Below are 16,267 nucleotides of genomic sequence, written 5' to 3'. Positions count from 1 at the left end.
ATAATTTTTAATTGTATTATCATTACCTTATTGTACGAATTGTCATACCAGCTAAATTCTGACGGTGAGATCCCCCTATTCCCTCTGTCATCAATTTACAGAGTTGCCACATTGAATAGGCATTCTCATGGTCGAATGAACGAATAAACAGACGAACGAACAATTTAAACAAACAAACAAGCAAATAATCAACGATATAATTAACAAACAACATAATTAACGAACAACATACAACAACATATAACAACAATATGCAACAATAATATTCTTAGTTCACAACATAAATAACATTAGTAATATAAAACTTCAAACGATATAAAATAAAATTTAACTTCTCTAAATTTTCCTCAATTTTTATCCACTTTACCTTTAATTTCAAACTTCGATAGCTCTCACCACGAAATATTCTATTTATTTCAACTTTAAAATTTCGATAATTCTCTTTACAAAAGTGTATATTTAATTTATTTCGTAATTATCATTTTATTCAATTAAAATTAATTAAGCAAACGTTAACTAAAGTTTAGGGTGAACCTATTACCTTTACTTAATATTATACTTTATTAACAAATAATTAAATTCAACTATTCTAAATTACATTGTGGATGAGATGATCAATAAATTCTATGATGATATGGAATTACTTTGAATTCCGCTCTCTATTTAAACAAACTTTCTTATATTTTCTATTTTAATATATACTATCTTTTATGTTCTTTTTATATGTTATCTTTCTAATATGCTATCTTTTTAATATACTATTTTTAATACGCTATCTTTTAATATAATATGCTATCCTTTAATATGTTATCTTTCTATTTTTAATATGTTATACATCATCTTTTATGTTCCATCTTTTTAATATACTATCTTTCAATATGTTTCTATTTTTAATATATTATGTTCCATCTTTTGTGGCTTATATCTTTTCGTATTATCTTTTATATTATCTTTTATATTATATTATATTATCTTTTTATATTATCTTTTATATTATTGTTTTTATGTATTTTCATTATGCGTGTTCCTTTAGTCCACTATCCCTCCATTTTATATGATTTATCTTTTGTGGCTTATAATTATTCCTTCTAATTTTTCTTATTGTTGAACTCAATAAACTGGTTGCTAAGCCACAATTGATCGACTTCCTACTCAATCTATTGGTTCCTTGTTAATTATTCAATAAATATTACATCATGTAGATCATTACTCTTCCTAAATGTTTATCCTGTTCGTCTAATCATTTATCCATTTACGCTGATTTAAGATTAGTTCGTTCGTATTTAGTACTTGAAGTTCACATTTGTCCATTTGGTATATTATTTGTTTACGCTTAATATTTGACCGTTTACAACAGAACAAATTCAATGCTTTTAAACTAATACTTTCCAATACTATAAGAAAATTTAAAAATTCAGTTGAATATTTGAGATTTCGTAAGCCTTTTCCTTGTTCTTTACGTTCTGCAGCTTGTAACATAATATAGCAAAGTCCTTTAAATACTGGTTTTTGGTCAAATGCACCTTGAACGGCTTTATTAGCAAGTTCCATCCAAAATCTTACAGATGAATCCTCAGTATCAAGAAATTCATTTAATTGTTTAATATGACTATTTTTTAGATATGTTAATAACAGATTATTTTCATAATAAAATTTCGGTGTAAATTTAGTATTTTTTAGATCGGAAACAGCACAATGCAAACGATTCAAAAAAGTTGAATTAAAATAAATATGGGAACATGATGAACAGGGTTGCTCATAAGTTTTTTTCTCACAATTAACTGATCGAATACACATTTCTAAATTAAACGTCAGTATTAATAAATTAATAAATGATTATCATACGTTAACTAATTTTTCTTACCAAGACGATTAATAAACTATTCTGATTCAACAATCATTTGCTGATTAAAATCAGTTATTTCTTTTTTATTAAGCTTTTTAGAATTAAATAGTAGTTTATTTGGAAACTTATTTGGAAACATTTCTTTTCCAATTAATATAAGTAACAATTTGTTCAGAATGAAGTCCAGGATATGGTTTATTTGAAAATGATAGCGGTGGTGGTGGTGGTGGTGGTGGTGGTGATGAATCTTCTAAGTCTTCTTTTACTTTTTTTAGAATTAGGTAAGACAGGAAACAAATCAGGTAAACCAAGTTGTCATTTTTGGTTATTTATTTTACATCTTGAGTTTCTAGAATATTCGTTAAGCCTTTTTTCATCATAGTCGTTATCAAGAATAACCTTTTGTCCACATTTGCAAAATACTTCACGTTTATTAATAATAGCTGCACAAAATTTATTATCACTTAAGCGAGTTTGAGTATGCTTTCACTTCAACATTATAAAAGTAAAGTTTTAAAAGTTTTTGTAAAAAAAACACGTATTTAGTTTCAAAATATATACTTTTGATCATGAGAAAAGGTGAAAAAAATACCAAAACAGGATAAATTTGCTAAAACAAATAATATGACTATGAGAAAATCCATTTAATTCACTAAAACGTATAATATGACTATGAGAAAATTCATATAATTCGCCAAAACTAAAAATTATGACTACCCCTTAAATTTCATGAATTCGCCAAAACTTAAATTTGGACATTAAATTAAATTTGAGTTAATTCGCTAAAACTTAAATGTAACCTGTATATGTATTTTCTGGAGTCCTTTTTGAAACCTTTTTTTAATTAAAAAAATATTTATTTTTTTTTCTGTTTTTTTTAGGTACCATTGTCTTTGATCTTAGACTTGGATTTGGATCAGTGAGTTTTGAAAAGTTTCATTTCGAAACTTTTTTTACCGAATTCTAGAAAAGTTTCGAAAGTATAAGAATATAATAATATTAGTATCATAATTTATGTATAGAATTATTAAATAATGTACTGATTTTTGTAATTTAATATTTTAATGTAAATTCTAAATAATTTTAAATAAAAATGCATTGTTATAAATTAATCAAAAAGTAATCAATCAGTACACTGACATTTAATCAAAAAGTTATCAATCGGTATACTAATATACCAAATAGTAAATATCTTATTAGTACTGTAACTATTAATACCTGATTGCTTTCTATTGAATATCTTGATTGATACTTGAGTATTCTTCTTTTGCACCATCTTTTGGCAGCAATCGGGTTTACTGATTAATAAAAATTTTTTAAAAAATAGGAACCAATCGGGTGGAATTTGGTTACCTGATTAGTCTCTGATTTGACATCATTCGACTAGTGAAATAAACCAACAATAAATTTTATACTTAGATAATTAGTTAAACTTGATATTTACAGCTTTTTATTAACTTTTTATCTGATATTAAAGAAAGAAAAGAAAAGGTTACGAAAGTTACAAAATTACTGTTGTTAAACGTAAATAAATAAATAAATCAATGAGGCTAATGTGACATAAAATTACGTGGAAATAGAAAAATGATGGTGATACTGGGGAAGATATCAAAAAAAGCTCAGGCATGTGTAAGGTTGCTTGCCAAAACCTGTTTGGCCTAATGCCGAAAGGTAAAACCTCTTATATAGTGCCGAAACGCCGAAATGCCAAAACTGCGAAACCTGTCAAAATTGCGAAACTGCCGAAACATGCCGAAAATTCTATAATAGGTTTCTCTGTAGTTTCGGCATAGTTGATCATAAGATTTGCATATAGTTACGCCAAGTTACACCAATTAATAATATAATTTAGATGATCAAATAATCTACAAATAAAAGATTAAACTTCAATATTTTACCGTCGTCTTAGTTCTTTTAAGTTTTATCTAGTGTTAGAATTTTCATTTCTAACTATCATATTAATATTATGATATTACACGTTTTTACAGTTTTTTTTTAAGGGGCTTATATTCATTAAAGGAAAATGCGTAACATGCATTTAATAAATCCAATTCTGTCATCTCTTTTAACACTGAACTAAAGTTTCTTTTACTTTCTTCCGTTTTCTTAATAATAAAATTAATAATAAACTGTTTCAAATGACTGATCACATAGAAGATTCACCCATTAAAAAGAAAAATAGAGGAGATCAGCCACCTAATAGCATTTGGGAAGATATTAATAAAGGAGAAGCTGTTGGTTCTGGCAAATTTGCCGCACTGTAAGAATACATGGTCACGCGGTAAAGTTTCAAAGCTCAAAGAGCATCTTTCAAACCATTGTCCAGATGCGCCAGCAGCAGTTGTTAAAAGGTATATGACTAAAGTAATGGAACGGCAAGATAAGTCCAAGTCATCCAAAAAAAGAAAATACTCTGAAGGTCAAAGTAACATGGATGATTACCATGATTCAACAGAGCTTAACGAACAAAGATGTACACGAATTAATCGTGCATTAGTTAAATTTTTATTGTGTGCGGAATTGCGTTTAGAGTAGTGGAACATCCTTTTTTCATCAATTTTATAAAAGAGCTTAATGCTGGGTACAATACACCAACAAGGGAAGTATTAGTAAATCAACTACTTGAACGTGAATTAGCTCAAGTGAACTTCAAAATTAATTCTGAGCTTGAAAAGGAAACGAATTTAACGTTAAGTTTGTTAAATTAAATAGGCTATCATACGTCATTTTTATTTAATCTTACTTACTATATAATATTAATTTATAATTTAGCCTTTGATGGTTGGACGTCTGGTACACATCGTTCAATTTGGAACTTCATTGTAATGACTCTGTCACGTAAAGAATATCTTTATCAACTTTCTGATTTGTCTGAAAATTTGCACACTGCAGAATATCTAGTTACGGTAATTGAAAAGGTTATAGAAGGTATTGGAGAAGATCGAATATGTGCTGTAGTTTCCGATAATGCGGCCAATGTTCGTAATGCATGAAAAATTATACATGAGAATCATCCAAAGATTGAGAATGTGTAATGCGTTGCACATTCTATCAATTTAATTGCATGCGACATCGTCAAGGAGAAGTTTGGGGAACATTTATTAAAACGTGTTAATATTTTGACAACCTTTTTTAGAAGTTCTCATCAGGATAATGCAAAACTTGCTCAAATAATTAAAGAAAAAGGAATTAGTGGGGGAGGATTAAAATTATATTGCAAGACACGCTGGACTACTGCTAGTGAATCCATAAATTCAATAATAAATTTAGAATCAGCACTAGAAGAAATGGCCAGCGATCACGATAAAGTGCTAACAAATGATAAAATAAAACCGATTATTCAATCGAGAAATTTTTTTTCAAATTTATGAGTTCTTGGATTTGTTCTGGATCCTCTAAGAAAAGCGGTACTTTCATTAGAATCGAGAAGAACTACACTTGCAGATTGTTTCCTGAGCTTGGCAAGACTTGCAGCTACATTAAAAAAGTTACCCAAATCATTAAATCCTGCATTCCGAAGTCATTGTATCAAAGTAATAAATGAAAGATTTGATGAGTTTGATGATGATAAGTATATTACTTGTTTTTTTATGGATCCCAGATTTAGAAACGCGCCACTTAAAAAATGCGCCCTCATGAAAATTATCAAATGTGCAGCTTCAATCGGGAAAAATTTAGGTTTTGACCGTTACGAAGCTGAAACTTTATGTGATCAAATACAGAAATATATTAATGAGCAAGAGCCATTTGACCTCGATATCGGTTTTGCTAAAGATAATCCCGTGAATTGGTGGAAATATATTAATACCGAACCAGAACCAGATGCCCTGCCAAGAATTGCAAGTTATCTATTTGCAATATGTCCTAACTCAGCAACTTGCGAACGTGAATTTTCGACTTTAGGATGGCTATTTCATAAACGTCACTTAAATCTTAATGTGGATAAACTAGAATCCATGTGCAAATTAATTTTGTATTGGAAATCCAATTCAAAAACTGAACTTGGATTTTATGGAATTGATCAAAAAAGAATACTCGTCTTAGTGATGATGAGATCAATATACGTATTGCAGAAGCTTTTGCAGAAGATGACGATGAGGAATATAATGAGGAGCAAGCTTCTACTCAGAGATTAACTACAAGCGGCGAAACAATACCCGAAGACAATTGCCGTGTAGTAATTGAAAGTCTATGGATTGATCAATTTGTTAATTTATCGCATGATTCAATTACTAGTGAAATCGGCGATATTCCAAGAGATATATTGGATGATTCAGATGAAAATAATGCGGAAGATGATGAAGTTGATGATAGTGGTAATAACAAGAGACCCGGAGAAGGTGACTATGATTATGATATAGATGATGTATTAGGTATGGATGACGGTGATAATAATGATGATAATTATGATGATAATGAGAAATAATAATAATGAGAAATAATTACAATAGTTAATCCAATGAGAATTAATTCTAATATCATGTGATTTAAATAATGATACTATTTAGGAAATAAATGATGTAATTATGCAGGGCAAAATATTCGCGATCAAAGTCCAGTTAACATATAATTATGCAGGCAATGCAGGCAATTGTAATTTTATATTATATTTTAAAACATTGCAATTTAATTAAGGAATAAGGATAAGCATATTATATTAGAATCAATAAGTTTTAAGGACTTCGTTAATTAAATTTATTATATTAGATCAATAAATTTTAAGAACTGCGTTACAAAAAAAAATTTAGAACTGCGTTAATTAAATTTATTACATTAGAATCAAAACTGTATTTATTTTGTTACAAATACTTTAATTATGTAGAATGTTATTATGTTCATCAGTTCATGTTTTAAACATTATAACGAATTTTAAAATTATTATAAATATTATGAAATTTGAATTTTTTTTTCGCAATTCAAAACCAAATTGTATTTTAATTTTCAAATTGTATTTAATTTTTAAGTTACGAAAAAATCATAAAAATAAAAAATAGCAGCATTAGTACCTTTTGTCCCACCGCCACCACCAGTATTCCAATGGACGATTAACGCAGCTAGGCAATTAATCGCGGAATGAAGAAACTTACATCAGCAATTCGAAAGAATTGCAAACCATCATCATGTAAATGCATGGACAATAATAGCAAATAGGGTGTTCATTGTAACGGGATTTGCAGCGACACCCAGGCAATGCCAAACAAAATGGAATGCCCTCAAACGAGGTTATGAAAACCTCAGTAGGATAATAAATAATAATGATGACGACATTCCTATTATAAGCCCAAATAGTTTCGATAGAGCGTGTTTTGCTGATATGAACTATGAATTCTGGTTACAAACTGGTAATTATTATTAATTATTATTTTAAATTAATTTTATTTAGGCAATTCATTCAATTCATTAATATTTTTATTGGATTTTAGATCTGTTTAGATGAGAGTATCGACGGCAGCATGCTGCGCATGATCGATGTCGATATGAATATAGATTGCAAAGGGAAAGAAGAAGGTCGCGATCTAGGTCTCGATCAAGAAGTAGATCAAGAAGTAGAGATAGAAGACGAGATAGAAGTAGAGATAGAAGACGGGACAGAAGTAGAGATAGAAGAAGAGGTAGAAGCAGATCGCATAGAAGATAAAGATATTATTAAATTTTAATTTTTATTATATTTTTAATCGTATATTTTATTAGTTTAATATTAAATATTATAAAATAAATATTTACATACAAAAAATCATATTGTCTTTATTCTTATAAATTGTTTAAATGCCGAAACTCTAATTAAATCATATAGAAAGTATTGCCGAAACGCTGAAACAGTTTCGGCAAGTTACGGCAGTTTCGCGATTTTGATAGGTTTCGCAGTTTTGGCATTTCTTGATGATTTTGCGAAACTAGTTTCAGCAGTTTCGCGTACGCCATTTAAGGTTGCTTGCCGAAACCTAGGGGTTTAGGCAAGATGGCGTTTCGCCGAAAAGTGAAATTCTGCCGAAACTATATTAAAGTTATATTAAAAAACTGGTGAAACTTTGGAGAAAGACGAAACTGCCAAAACTTATTATAAATGCCGAAACTGCCGAAACTCTGCCGAAACTATAATAAATCTATAGTAAAATTTTGACGAAACTAATCGTAGGATTTTGAAGAGGTTTAGACAAGCAACCTTAACGCCATTCTGCCGAAACCCTCTAGTTTCGGCAAGCAACCTTAAACAACACTATAGCCATAAAACATTACATTGTCTTATTGAAGAATAATTTTCATATTTATTCATGTATTTCTACTATTCAGCAAGGTGTTGTTTGTAGGCATTATTTTCAAGTAATGCTTATAACAAGTAATGCTAAATTTCATATTCGCCTTATTTTTTCTCGCTGATATTATAAAGATCTAGATGGAAGTAATGAACCTTTTTTTACTGCAGATAAATTTTGCAAAGAAAATGATGGAATTATACAAGAATCACCTGTTAATATTGATTATCTATGTGCATATGGTCAAGATAAAGATTTTCTTGAAGAAGGTCTTAATACATATTAGCAAAGGTTGGTTTATGGAAAATTACATGGAATGTACAAGAAAGCTCTTCATAAAGCACTTCAAAATAAGTCAAGTTCACAACAACTTATTGACCTATTGAAAGAATTTACAGAAGAAACTGATGAACCATCTGAAGATGAAAACTTTAGTGATAAAGAAAATCAGGAGCATGTGCTTCACAATCCCAAGAAAAGACGTGGAAAAGGTCAACTATTAGGTACTAAACGGTTCAAATCATCACAAGGAACTAAAAATAAAGAAAAACATCAAAGCGTTGCAAAAAATGTGAAAATGTTGGGCATTATTAAAAAAATTGTAATAATGTTTAATATCTAGTTTTTATTGAGCTATGTAAGCATTAATTACATTTATATTATCACTTGTTAATATTAATAAAATTTATTATCAGCGTCATGTGAATTTGTACAAAAAATCATGTGATATATTACCTGCGCTGTAACGCCATTATGTCAAATTATAAAATTCTTTAATAAAATTGCTAAATGAAAATATTGAAAAAGTTAGTAAAAACTAAAAATAAAAAGTAAAATAAAAAATAAAAAAAAGATAAAAGGAAGAATAAAACAAGAAAAATGAAATGAAAAAATAGGACATTACTTATTTATAATAAAAATTACTGTAGAAAATTGGCTTTTTATTAATGATTTTTATTTTAATTTTTTTTTAAATTCTATTGGTTAATTAGTTAAAAAGGAAAAAAAAACATAATAATGTAATATAAAATTTTTTTTTATAATAAGATTTGCAAAGAATTTTATACAGTTGTCCTCTCATATAGTCACCCTCTGTATAATCACAACTCTCTTATAAGCATGTTACATTAATTCTAAGTTACTACTTAATAATGAACTTCTTCTTTAATTATATCATATCATATGGGCTGATTTGTCTACCTTTAATTAAAATATTAATTTTATTACAATTTTATTATACAAAATACTATATAATATACAGTAAATTGGAAATGAGTATTAAAAAATTTTTATTTAATGTTATTATATTATAATTTGGTAAATATTTCTTTTAAATTAATATAGTTTTTAGCATTTAATATATATGTTAAAAACTTGTATCTCAACTTATCTCCAGATCCAGTGATCCAATTGGCAAGCTCTTTTTTCATTCATATAGACCAGAACAAAGGCTTTCCAAAGAGCTTAAATTTATAAAAAATGGATCAGTGGATCCCAAGATATTTGCATTTAAGCATGTTAAAAAATTCGTACCTCAACTTTAAACGTAAATATCTCCAGATCTAATGATTCAATCGGCGAGCTCTTTTTTCGCCTATAAAGTCCAGAACAAGGGCTTTCTAATGAGCCTAAAATTATAGAAAATGGATCCGTGAATCTTGATATATTTGCGTTTAAAGATGGTAATACAAACTCTGACATAAAATAATTATTGTCCGGAGTGTAGCAAAGGACTATATAAGGTCGATGACAATTAGTGTCACGTGGCAATTTCCAGTTGTTCGCACACGTCATTTCTGATTGGTCCGCACAAAATGTGTATTGAAATTTTGTGCTACATCAAAAATAAACAAGTAAAAAAGTTTATTACCTTTTTTTTTAGATTTCTGCTAGTAAGTATATTTTTCTTTTAAACGACTTTCTTATTTTTTTCCTAGGGTTATCTAGGAACACAGGTTTTTTGTACATGCCGGACTTTTAAAGGTAAATTGTGAAGGCTTTTCTTACTTGTTTAACCTTAAAGAAACGGTTCTAACGTTTCATTTATTATTATTATTTTTTTAAGGATGCCAGATTTTTTGTACAAATTGAATTTTTAAAGATATTTGGATTTTTGTACAAATCTTTCGCTCCGAACTTACAACGGTTTCCGTTTCCTAGTTTTTATTGTTTGAAAATATTTATTATGATACCATCTTTTATATGATATTTTTATTATATTTTTATAAACATTTATAGCTACTAAGGCTATATAAATTTTTATTTTACTTTATATTTTATTAAAATATACTTACTTTTTAATAATATACTAGTTGTCTATGATAACGGTTAATATGTAATTCCGGCCAGAATTAAAAGATCTGCAAAGAATTTCCTTTTTTTGGAAATTTGAGCAACACAATTTTTTAAATTTTTCTAAAAAGTAACAGAAGACAAAATTTCCTTTTTGGAAATTCGCATAACCAATAATTTACTTTTATAGAATTCTGTGTAACCCAAAATTTCAGTTTTCTGCCAGAAATAAAATTTCCTTTTTTGTCTTATGTAACATTTGTGACGAATAGGAGTAGGATTACACAATTCAAATGACTTATTTATATGTTAATCTAAACATAACGCCTACATGATTGCAGTGTTTTTTAATAGATAGATAGATGTTAAAAATTCCTATATGAGAAATGGGTTTTTTATTAGTGAAATGGGTTTTTTCACAGCTCTTTTACATTTAATAATTTAAGTTTCGCAAATGTAAATTTTTGTTCAACTTATTATTTAGTCAAGTGATTATCAATCAGATGATTTTTTGATATTACAAAACAATTTTGAGTAAAAATCAATCAACAACTCTTTTTAATACAGAGTAGACAAATCAGTCTATATGTATAATTTTTATAATCACACTATTTTTTTTCAGTTCTGAAGGGTGTGACTTGACTGTATATGATTTTTATTTTAGATCCGAAATGATCTATTTTATAAATAAAATAGAGTTCATTTATGATTTTTTTTTTTTTTTTTTGCTGCAGCACATATAATTCTTTATTAAGATTTTTATGGAAACCAGTTTTAATACAGAGTTCTATTTATAATAAATAGATATACTGTACATATATTATATTAAATATAGAAAAAAATTTTTTTTTTTTAATAATACTTTATTTTTATTAAAGTACTTAAGACACCTAAAAAAAATAATATAAAAATAAGATAAATCAAAAAAAGAATTATAGCAAAATCTCAGTACTATAAAAAGTAATTCAATAAAATTTTCATTTTAGAATAATCTAAAAATTAGTATATTTATGATTGCTTTAATTTAATTTAAATTATAATTAGATTTTAGAAATATTTACAATATTTTACAAATATACTTAAAAACTTAGAAGTTGTGACACGCCGCCCATAGGATATTAAAATAAAATATCGTATGTTGCCACCGACATGTTGAGTTCGTATAATATCTATGCTTGGTTTAAAATAAAAATTAGTTACAAAAATTACAAAACATTAATAAACCATTAATTAAAAAAAAATAATTAATGTGGCACTTTTTGCTCATAAGAAAAAGGCCAAAAGAATGTGTTAGTTTATTATTAAGGACGAACTAAAATTTTTATTTTTCCAAAAATTGAACTGCGGAATTTCCTATCGAAATCCACTTGTATTTATACATTTTTAAGAAAAATATTTCTCATATTTTCTATCTTTTCTAATAAAATTTGAAGATCTATTATCATATGTCTATCTCGTTACACTAAACTAAACTATAAATATAATTTTATCGGCTAATTATTTACCCATTGGTTAATTATTTATCCTTATTCTATTTTATTGTATTTTTCGATTATTACAAAGTATATCTTAAAAATACCTTAAAAATTTAATTTGAAAACACTAGAAATATAACAGTAATATAATATATATATATATTGTAAACATATTTTTCAAAAGTTATAAAGAATAATAAAAAATAATGAAGAAGTATTTATAGAAATATTCTTAAAATTAATATATAGTTAATTTTGCTTAATTTTAGTTAATATTATCTTATAATTTTTAATTAAACTTGGTTAGTATTTAAGCTAATATAGAAGTAATTTGAAATTAATGAATTAATAAAATTTTTTTAGTTCTTACCAGTTTTATAAAACTTTATAATAGTTTTATATTATTTAAGGTTGTTTGCCTAAACCTCTTCAAAATCTTATGATTAGTTTTAGTAGTTTTAACTTTTATAATAAATTTTATTAGATTTCACTTTTTTTTAAAGTTTTAACAACTTTTTAATAAGGTTTGCCAAAGTTTTTTTAGTAATCTTAATAGTATTACTAAATCATTATTATAGTATCCAATTAGATTTTTAAATCATATGATTTTTGAAAATTTTACTAATTGTTAATAATATTAATGGATTTTACCAAAAAAATTTGATTAATTTAAATCAGCTATAATATAATTTTAGCCTGAATTAATTTTAAATTTAGTATATATATAGATTAAATTATGAGTTTTCAAATAAATTCAGAATTACATGAAATTGATTATTAAATATTAAAATAATACACTCTAAATATTAGGTTGAAATTCCAGTATAATGTTAGTTAAATTGGCTGAAATTAATCTGCAGAATTACTATGCTACTACTTAATATAATTTTTTGGCAATTTAAGTAAAATAAAAAAGAAAAATATAGGTAAAGTTGTTTGTCAAAAATAAAAAGATTATAGCTGAAATGCTAAAAATAATTTTAATTATTTCAATATAATAAAATAATGCAACTTTAAATATAGATAAACACTTTAAACACATAGATAGTTTCTTAATAATAAAAAAGTCACAAAATTAAGAGGATTCTGAAAAATATATAAATAGGTAAGGTTCAGCCAAAAAAATTTACTATAAGCTCTAAGCATTTCTTCAGGGCCAGAACTATAATAATACTAGGTAATTTTTAAATTAGTAAATTAAATTTCTGGCCGGTATTGTTTAAAAAGAAAAGATTTACATAATTTTTTTGGCAAATTCTAAACAACTTGAGATTTTACCTATTTATATATTTTCTGGGATTCTGAATTAAACCAACATAATAATAATAAGACAGTTAGAAAAATTACTAATTATTTAAGTTTAATGTCTCAACTGTTTTTAATTAGTTGTAAAATTACAGCTATATAATAAATTATAATAATACTATTATATTAGATTATGATATAACAATTATGATTAAAACATCTAATTAGATTATGACACTAGGTTATACTATTATTATTAGATTATAACATCACCATTAAATTACATTATCATTAGATTATAAATCACTGTTGTAATCTAATCTAAGTTACTGGATTCTTTAATATAATTTTAAATACTTTGTAAAACTAAAGTAATTTGATAAAAAAATAAAATTAATAAAATAACAAATATTTAAAATATAGAGTATTTTACCATTTACTTATAAAGTACTAATAAATGGTATAAAATAAAAAAAAAGAAGTATTAATTGAAAGGATTTTATTTATAATATTGTTAAAATAGAATGTATTTTAAAAAATTTAATAAATTGAAGATGTAAAATAAAACCATTATTATAATCATATTTAGTTGTAAAGTAGATTATATAAAAGCAATTGCATTTATTTTAACATATTTTAGAGAAATTGCCTTGATTTAAAAGAGATAGTTAATAAAATTATAATTTAAGTAATTTAAATATAAAATATATTGCATTAATTTCCAATTTAAAATAAAACTGCTCATGTAAATGAATATTTGATGATATTCTAAATTAATATAACATATTGTTATACTCCTATGCTTTTATAATCCAAAAATCCAGTATTATAATTATTTTTTCAACATTGGCGGTCTAGCAGAACAATACTCTATTTCAATTCTATGTAATATTTTTAGCTTTTATTTCAAAAATTAATTGATCATTTAAATTATTTATAAATAATTTTATATAATTTTGGATATTATGTTTCATTTTAAATATAATATAATTAACTACATTAATTTCTATTTTTTTTTTTTAAAAAAAAAAGGTTATCAGAATGTTTTTGAACATTTATTTTAATTAAATGTAAGATTTAAGACCCCATTTTAATAAGATGTAATTATAATTATTTAGAGTTTTTCTTGACGCGGAGATTCTAAAAAATATGTAAAAATAAATTAGCATACAAACGTATGTTTTCAAGAAATGATGATAAAAATATTTACCAGGTCCCAGTGGACGAAGAGGACGCGTATTTAATTCCGAAGAAGAATCAGGACTGGATTTGGAGTTATTGGGTGGAACAGTTCTTCCAATACCAATATGGCCATTTAATCCTGTTCTAACAACAGAATTTGTTGGACCTGCTGTCCCAACAGATGGCTCTCCACCTCTCCTCTCCATTAATAGATAATGCATTTGCATTCTTAACCCATAACAAATATTTTTTACACTTTGAATTTCTTCTTGCATTCTCATATTTTCCGTCATAATTGCGTCTAAATCCATTAGATTAAAACTTAAATTTTCAATTTCATTCTTCATATGATCGTCGTCCGATAAAATAAGTTCATGAGCTGATGAACCTGAAGGTTGTCCTTCAGAATTTGATAATATTCCTTTTGAATCTGTAAAATTTGACAACCAATTAGACATAGCAGTAACCTGATTTTCTAACAAGCTTACTGTGCTATTAAGTTCTTGAATATTTGTTTTTAATCGTTGATTCTCTTGTTCGAGAGCTTCATTACGTTGTTTATACATATTAAAAAATCCTTTCAATGGCTCATAGCTACATGAATCAATATGATCCAATAAATCAAGTTGACGACCTTCCCAAGAACAACCAAATTCCGCATGATGACAAGTAACAGGTTTTTCTGGACATTCTTCAAGATGTAAAGTATGTTCTGATTGAATACGTGTAGTATGACAAAAAGAACATTCTATATTTTTGACTGGACAGTTAGATTTGTGTCCCTTTATAAAAACGTGTATTAATTTAATTTATCTAAAATAAATAAATAACCATAAAAAGGGGGGGTGTACGAAATATTAAAATTGTGATGATTTTTTTTTAAAGAAAATTTACCTCTAAAATAGATAATTGAACTTTAGCTTCACAATTTTCACATTTAACCATTCTAGCTTTACAATTTTCCATGTGTTTTGGTAAATCTTTTTTAAAAATAATTTCTTTACATTCTTCGTTATAACATGATAATTTGGTAAATAAACATTCTTCCTTGATATGAGTAATTAACAATTGACGTTGTCCTTTATAAGGACATCCATCATTTTTATTTGGACAGTAAGTTAACAATTCATTAACCATGTTTGCAATTATTTTTGCAGCAGGTCGAAGTTCATTAACATTAGAAATATGTGATCGATCAACTGGACAAGTTGATCTTGTTGATAATGCTTGAGTAATACAATTCTTGCAAAATGTGTGACTGACAAAATGTTTAAGCGTGAATGGAATTAGTTACTTGATATATTGTTAAACAAAATACCGAAAATATAATAAATTTAATTACCCGCAAGATTCTATAACTACAGGATCAACGAAAGGTGTTTGACAGACACAACATATAAGATTGGAATTAACTGACTCTACATAAACAACAGAATTTAAATCCATTCTTATAATAAAAAAGAAAGAGGTCCAATTGATTCTATTCGAAAAAAAATAGAAAAAAATAGATTATTAATTTGAACACTGAATCCTGATTCAGAATTTCAAGTTTTATGAAAAGTGGCATCTGTATAATTCATATATTTATCTAATCATCTGTAGATCAACACTATCTTAATCATAACTACTTCACTGATCAGTCATTGGAAGATTGTTTACTATTTGTCAGTCTACAGATTGGTTTACACAATTTATTTTCAGTGATACCGAAAAAATTACGGAAAAGTCCGCGAAATGATATCTCTTGCTAGAACAAATTTTAATTCATGAATTAATTTCCAAAATAAGTTTTAAGTTTCGGAGATAACTGTCTAAGTAAATTTTCAAAATTAGAAGAATAAGAAAGGATTCAAAAAGAACCTTGTATCGAATTGATCAAAAGCAAGGATTAAATGTTGTAATTTATGAATCATTCGTTTTTTTGCTGTGAAAACCACAAGTTTCCTCATGACAAACGTCGATCAGGCTGACGT

The 16,267-nt window shown here is 26.3% G+C and overlaps 1 protein-coding gene across 1 annotated transcript; it reads right to left on the bottom strand.

The window, feature by feature from the left end:
* Positions 1-14,226: 14,226 nt before the first annotated feature.
* OCT59_005129 (uncharacterized protein) lies at positions 14,227-15,740 on the bottom strand (the record flags this gene model as incomplete). Its single annotated transcript, XM_025311472.2, has 4 exons — positions 14,227-14,252; positions 14,323-15,076; positions 15,189-15,552; positions 15,637-15,740. The coding sequence occupies 4 exons, from the start codon at positions 15,738-15,740 to the stop codon at positions 14,227-14,229; spliced, it is 1,248 nt and encodes a 415-aa protein (XP_025171308.2).
* Positions 15,741-16,267: the final 527 nt, after the last annotated feature.

The sequence above is a fragment of the Rhizophagus irregularis genome, chromosome 13, assembly GCF_026210795.1.
Source record: "Rhizophagus irregularis chromosome 13, complete sequence".
NCBI classification, from domain to species: Eukaryota; Fungi; Glomeromycota; class Glomeromycetes; order Glomerales; family Glomeraceae; genus Rhizophagus; species Rhizophagus irregularis.
The sequence above is the reverse complement of the archived record's forward strand: the minus strand, read 5'-3'. Positions and strand labels throughout refer to the sequence as shown.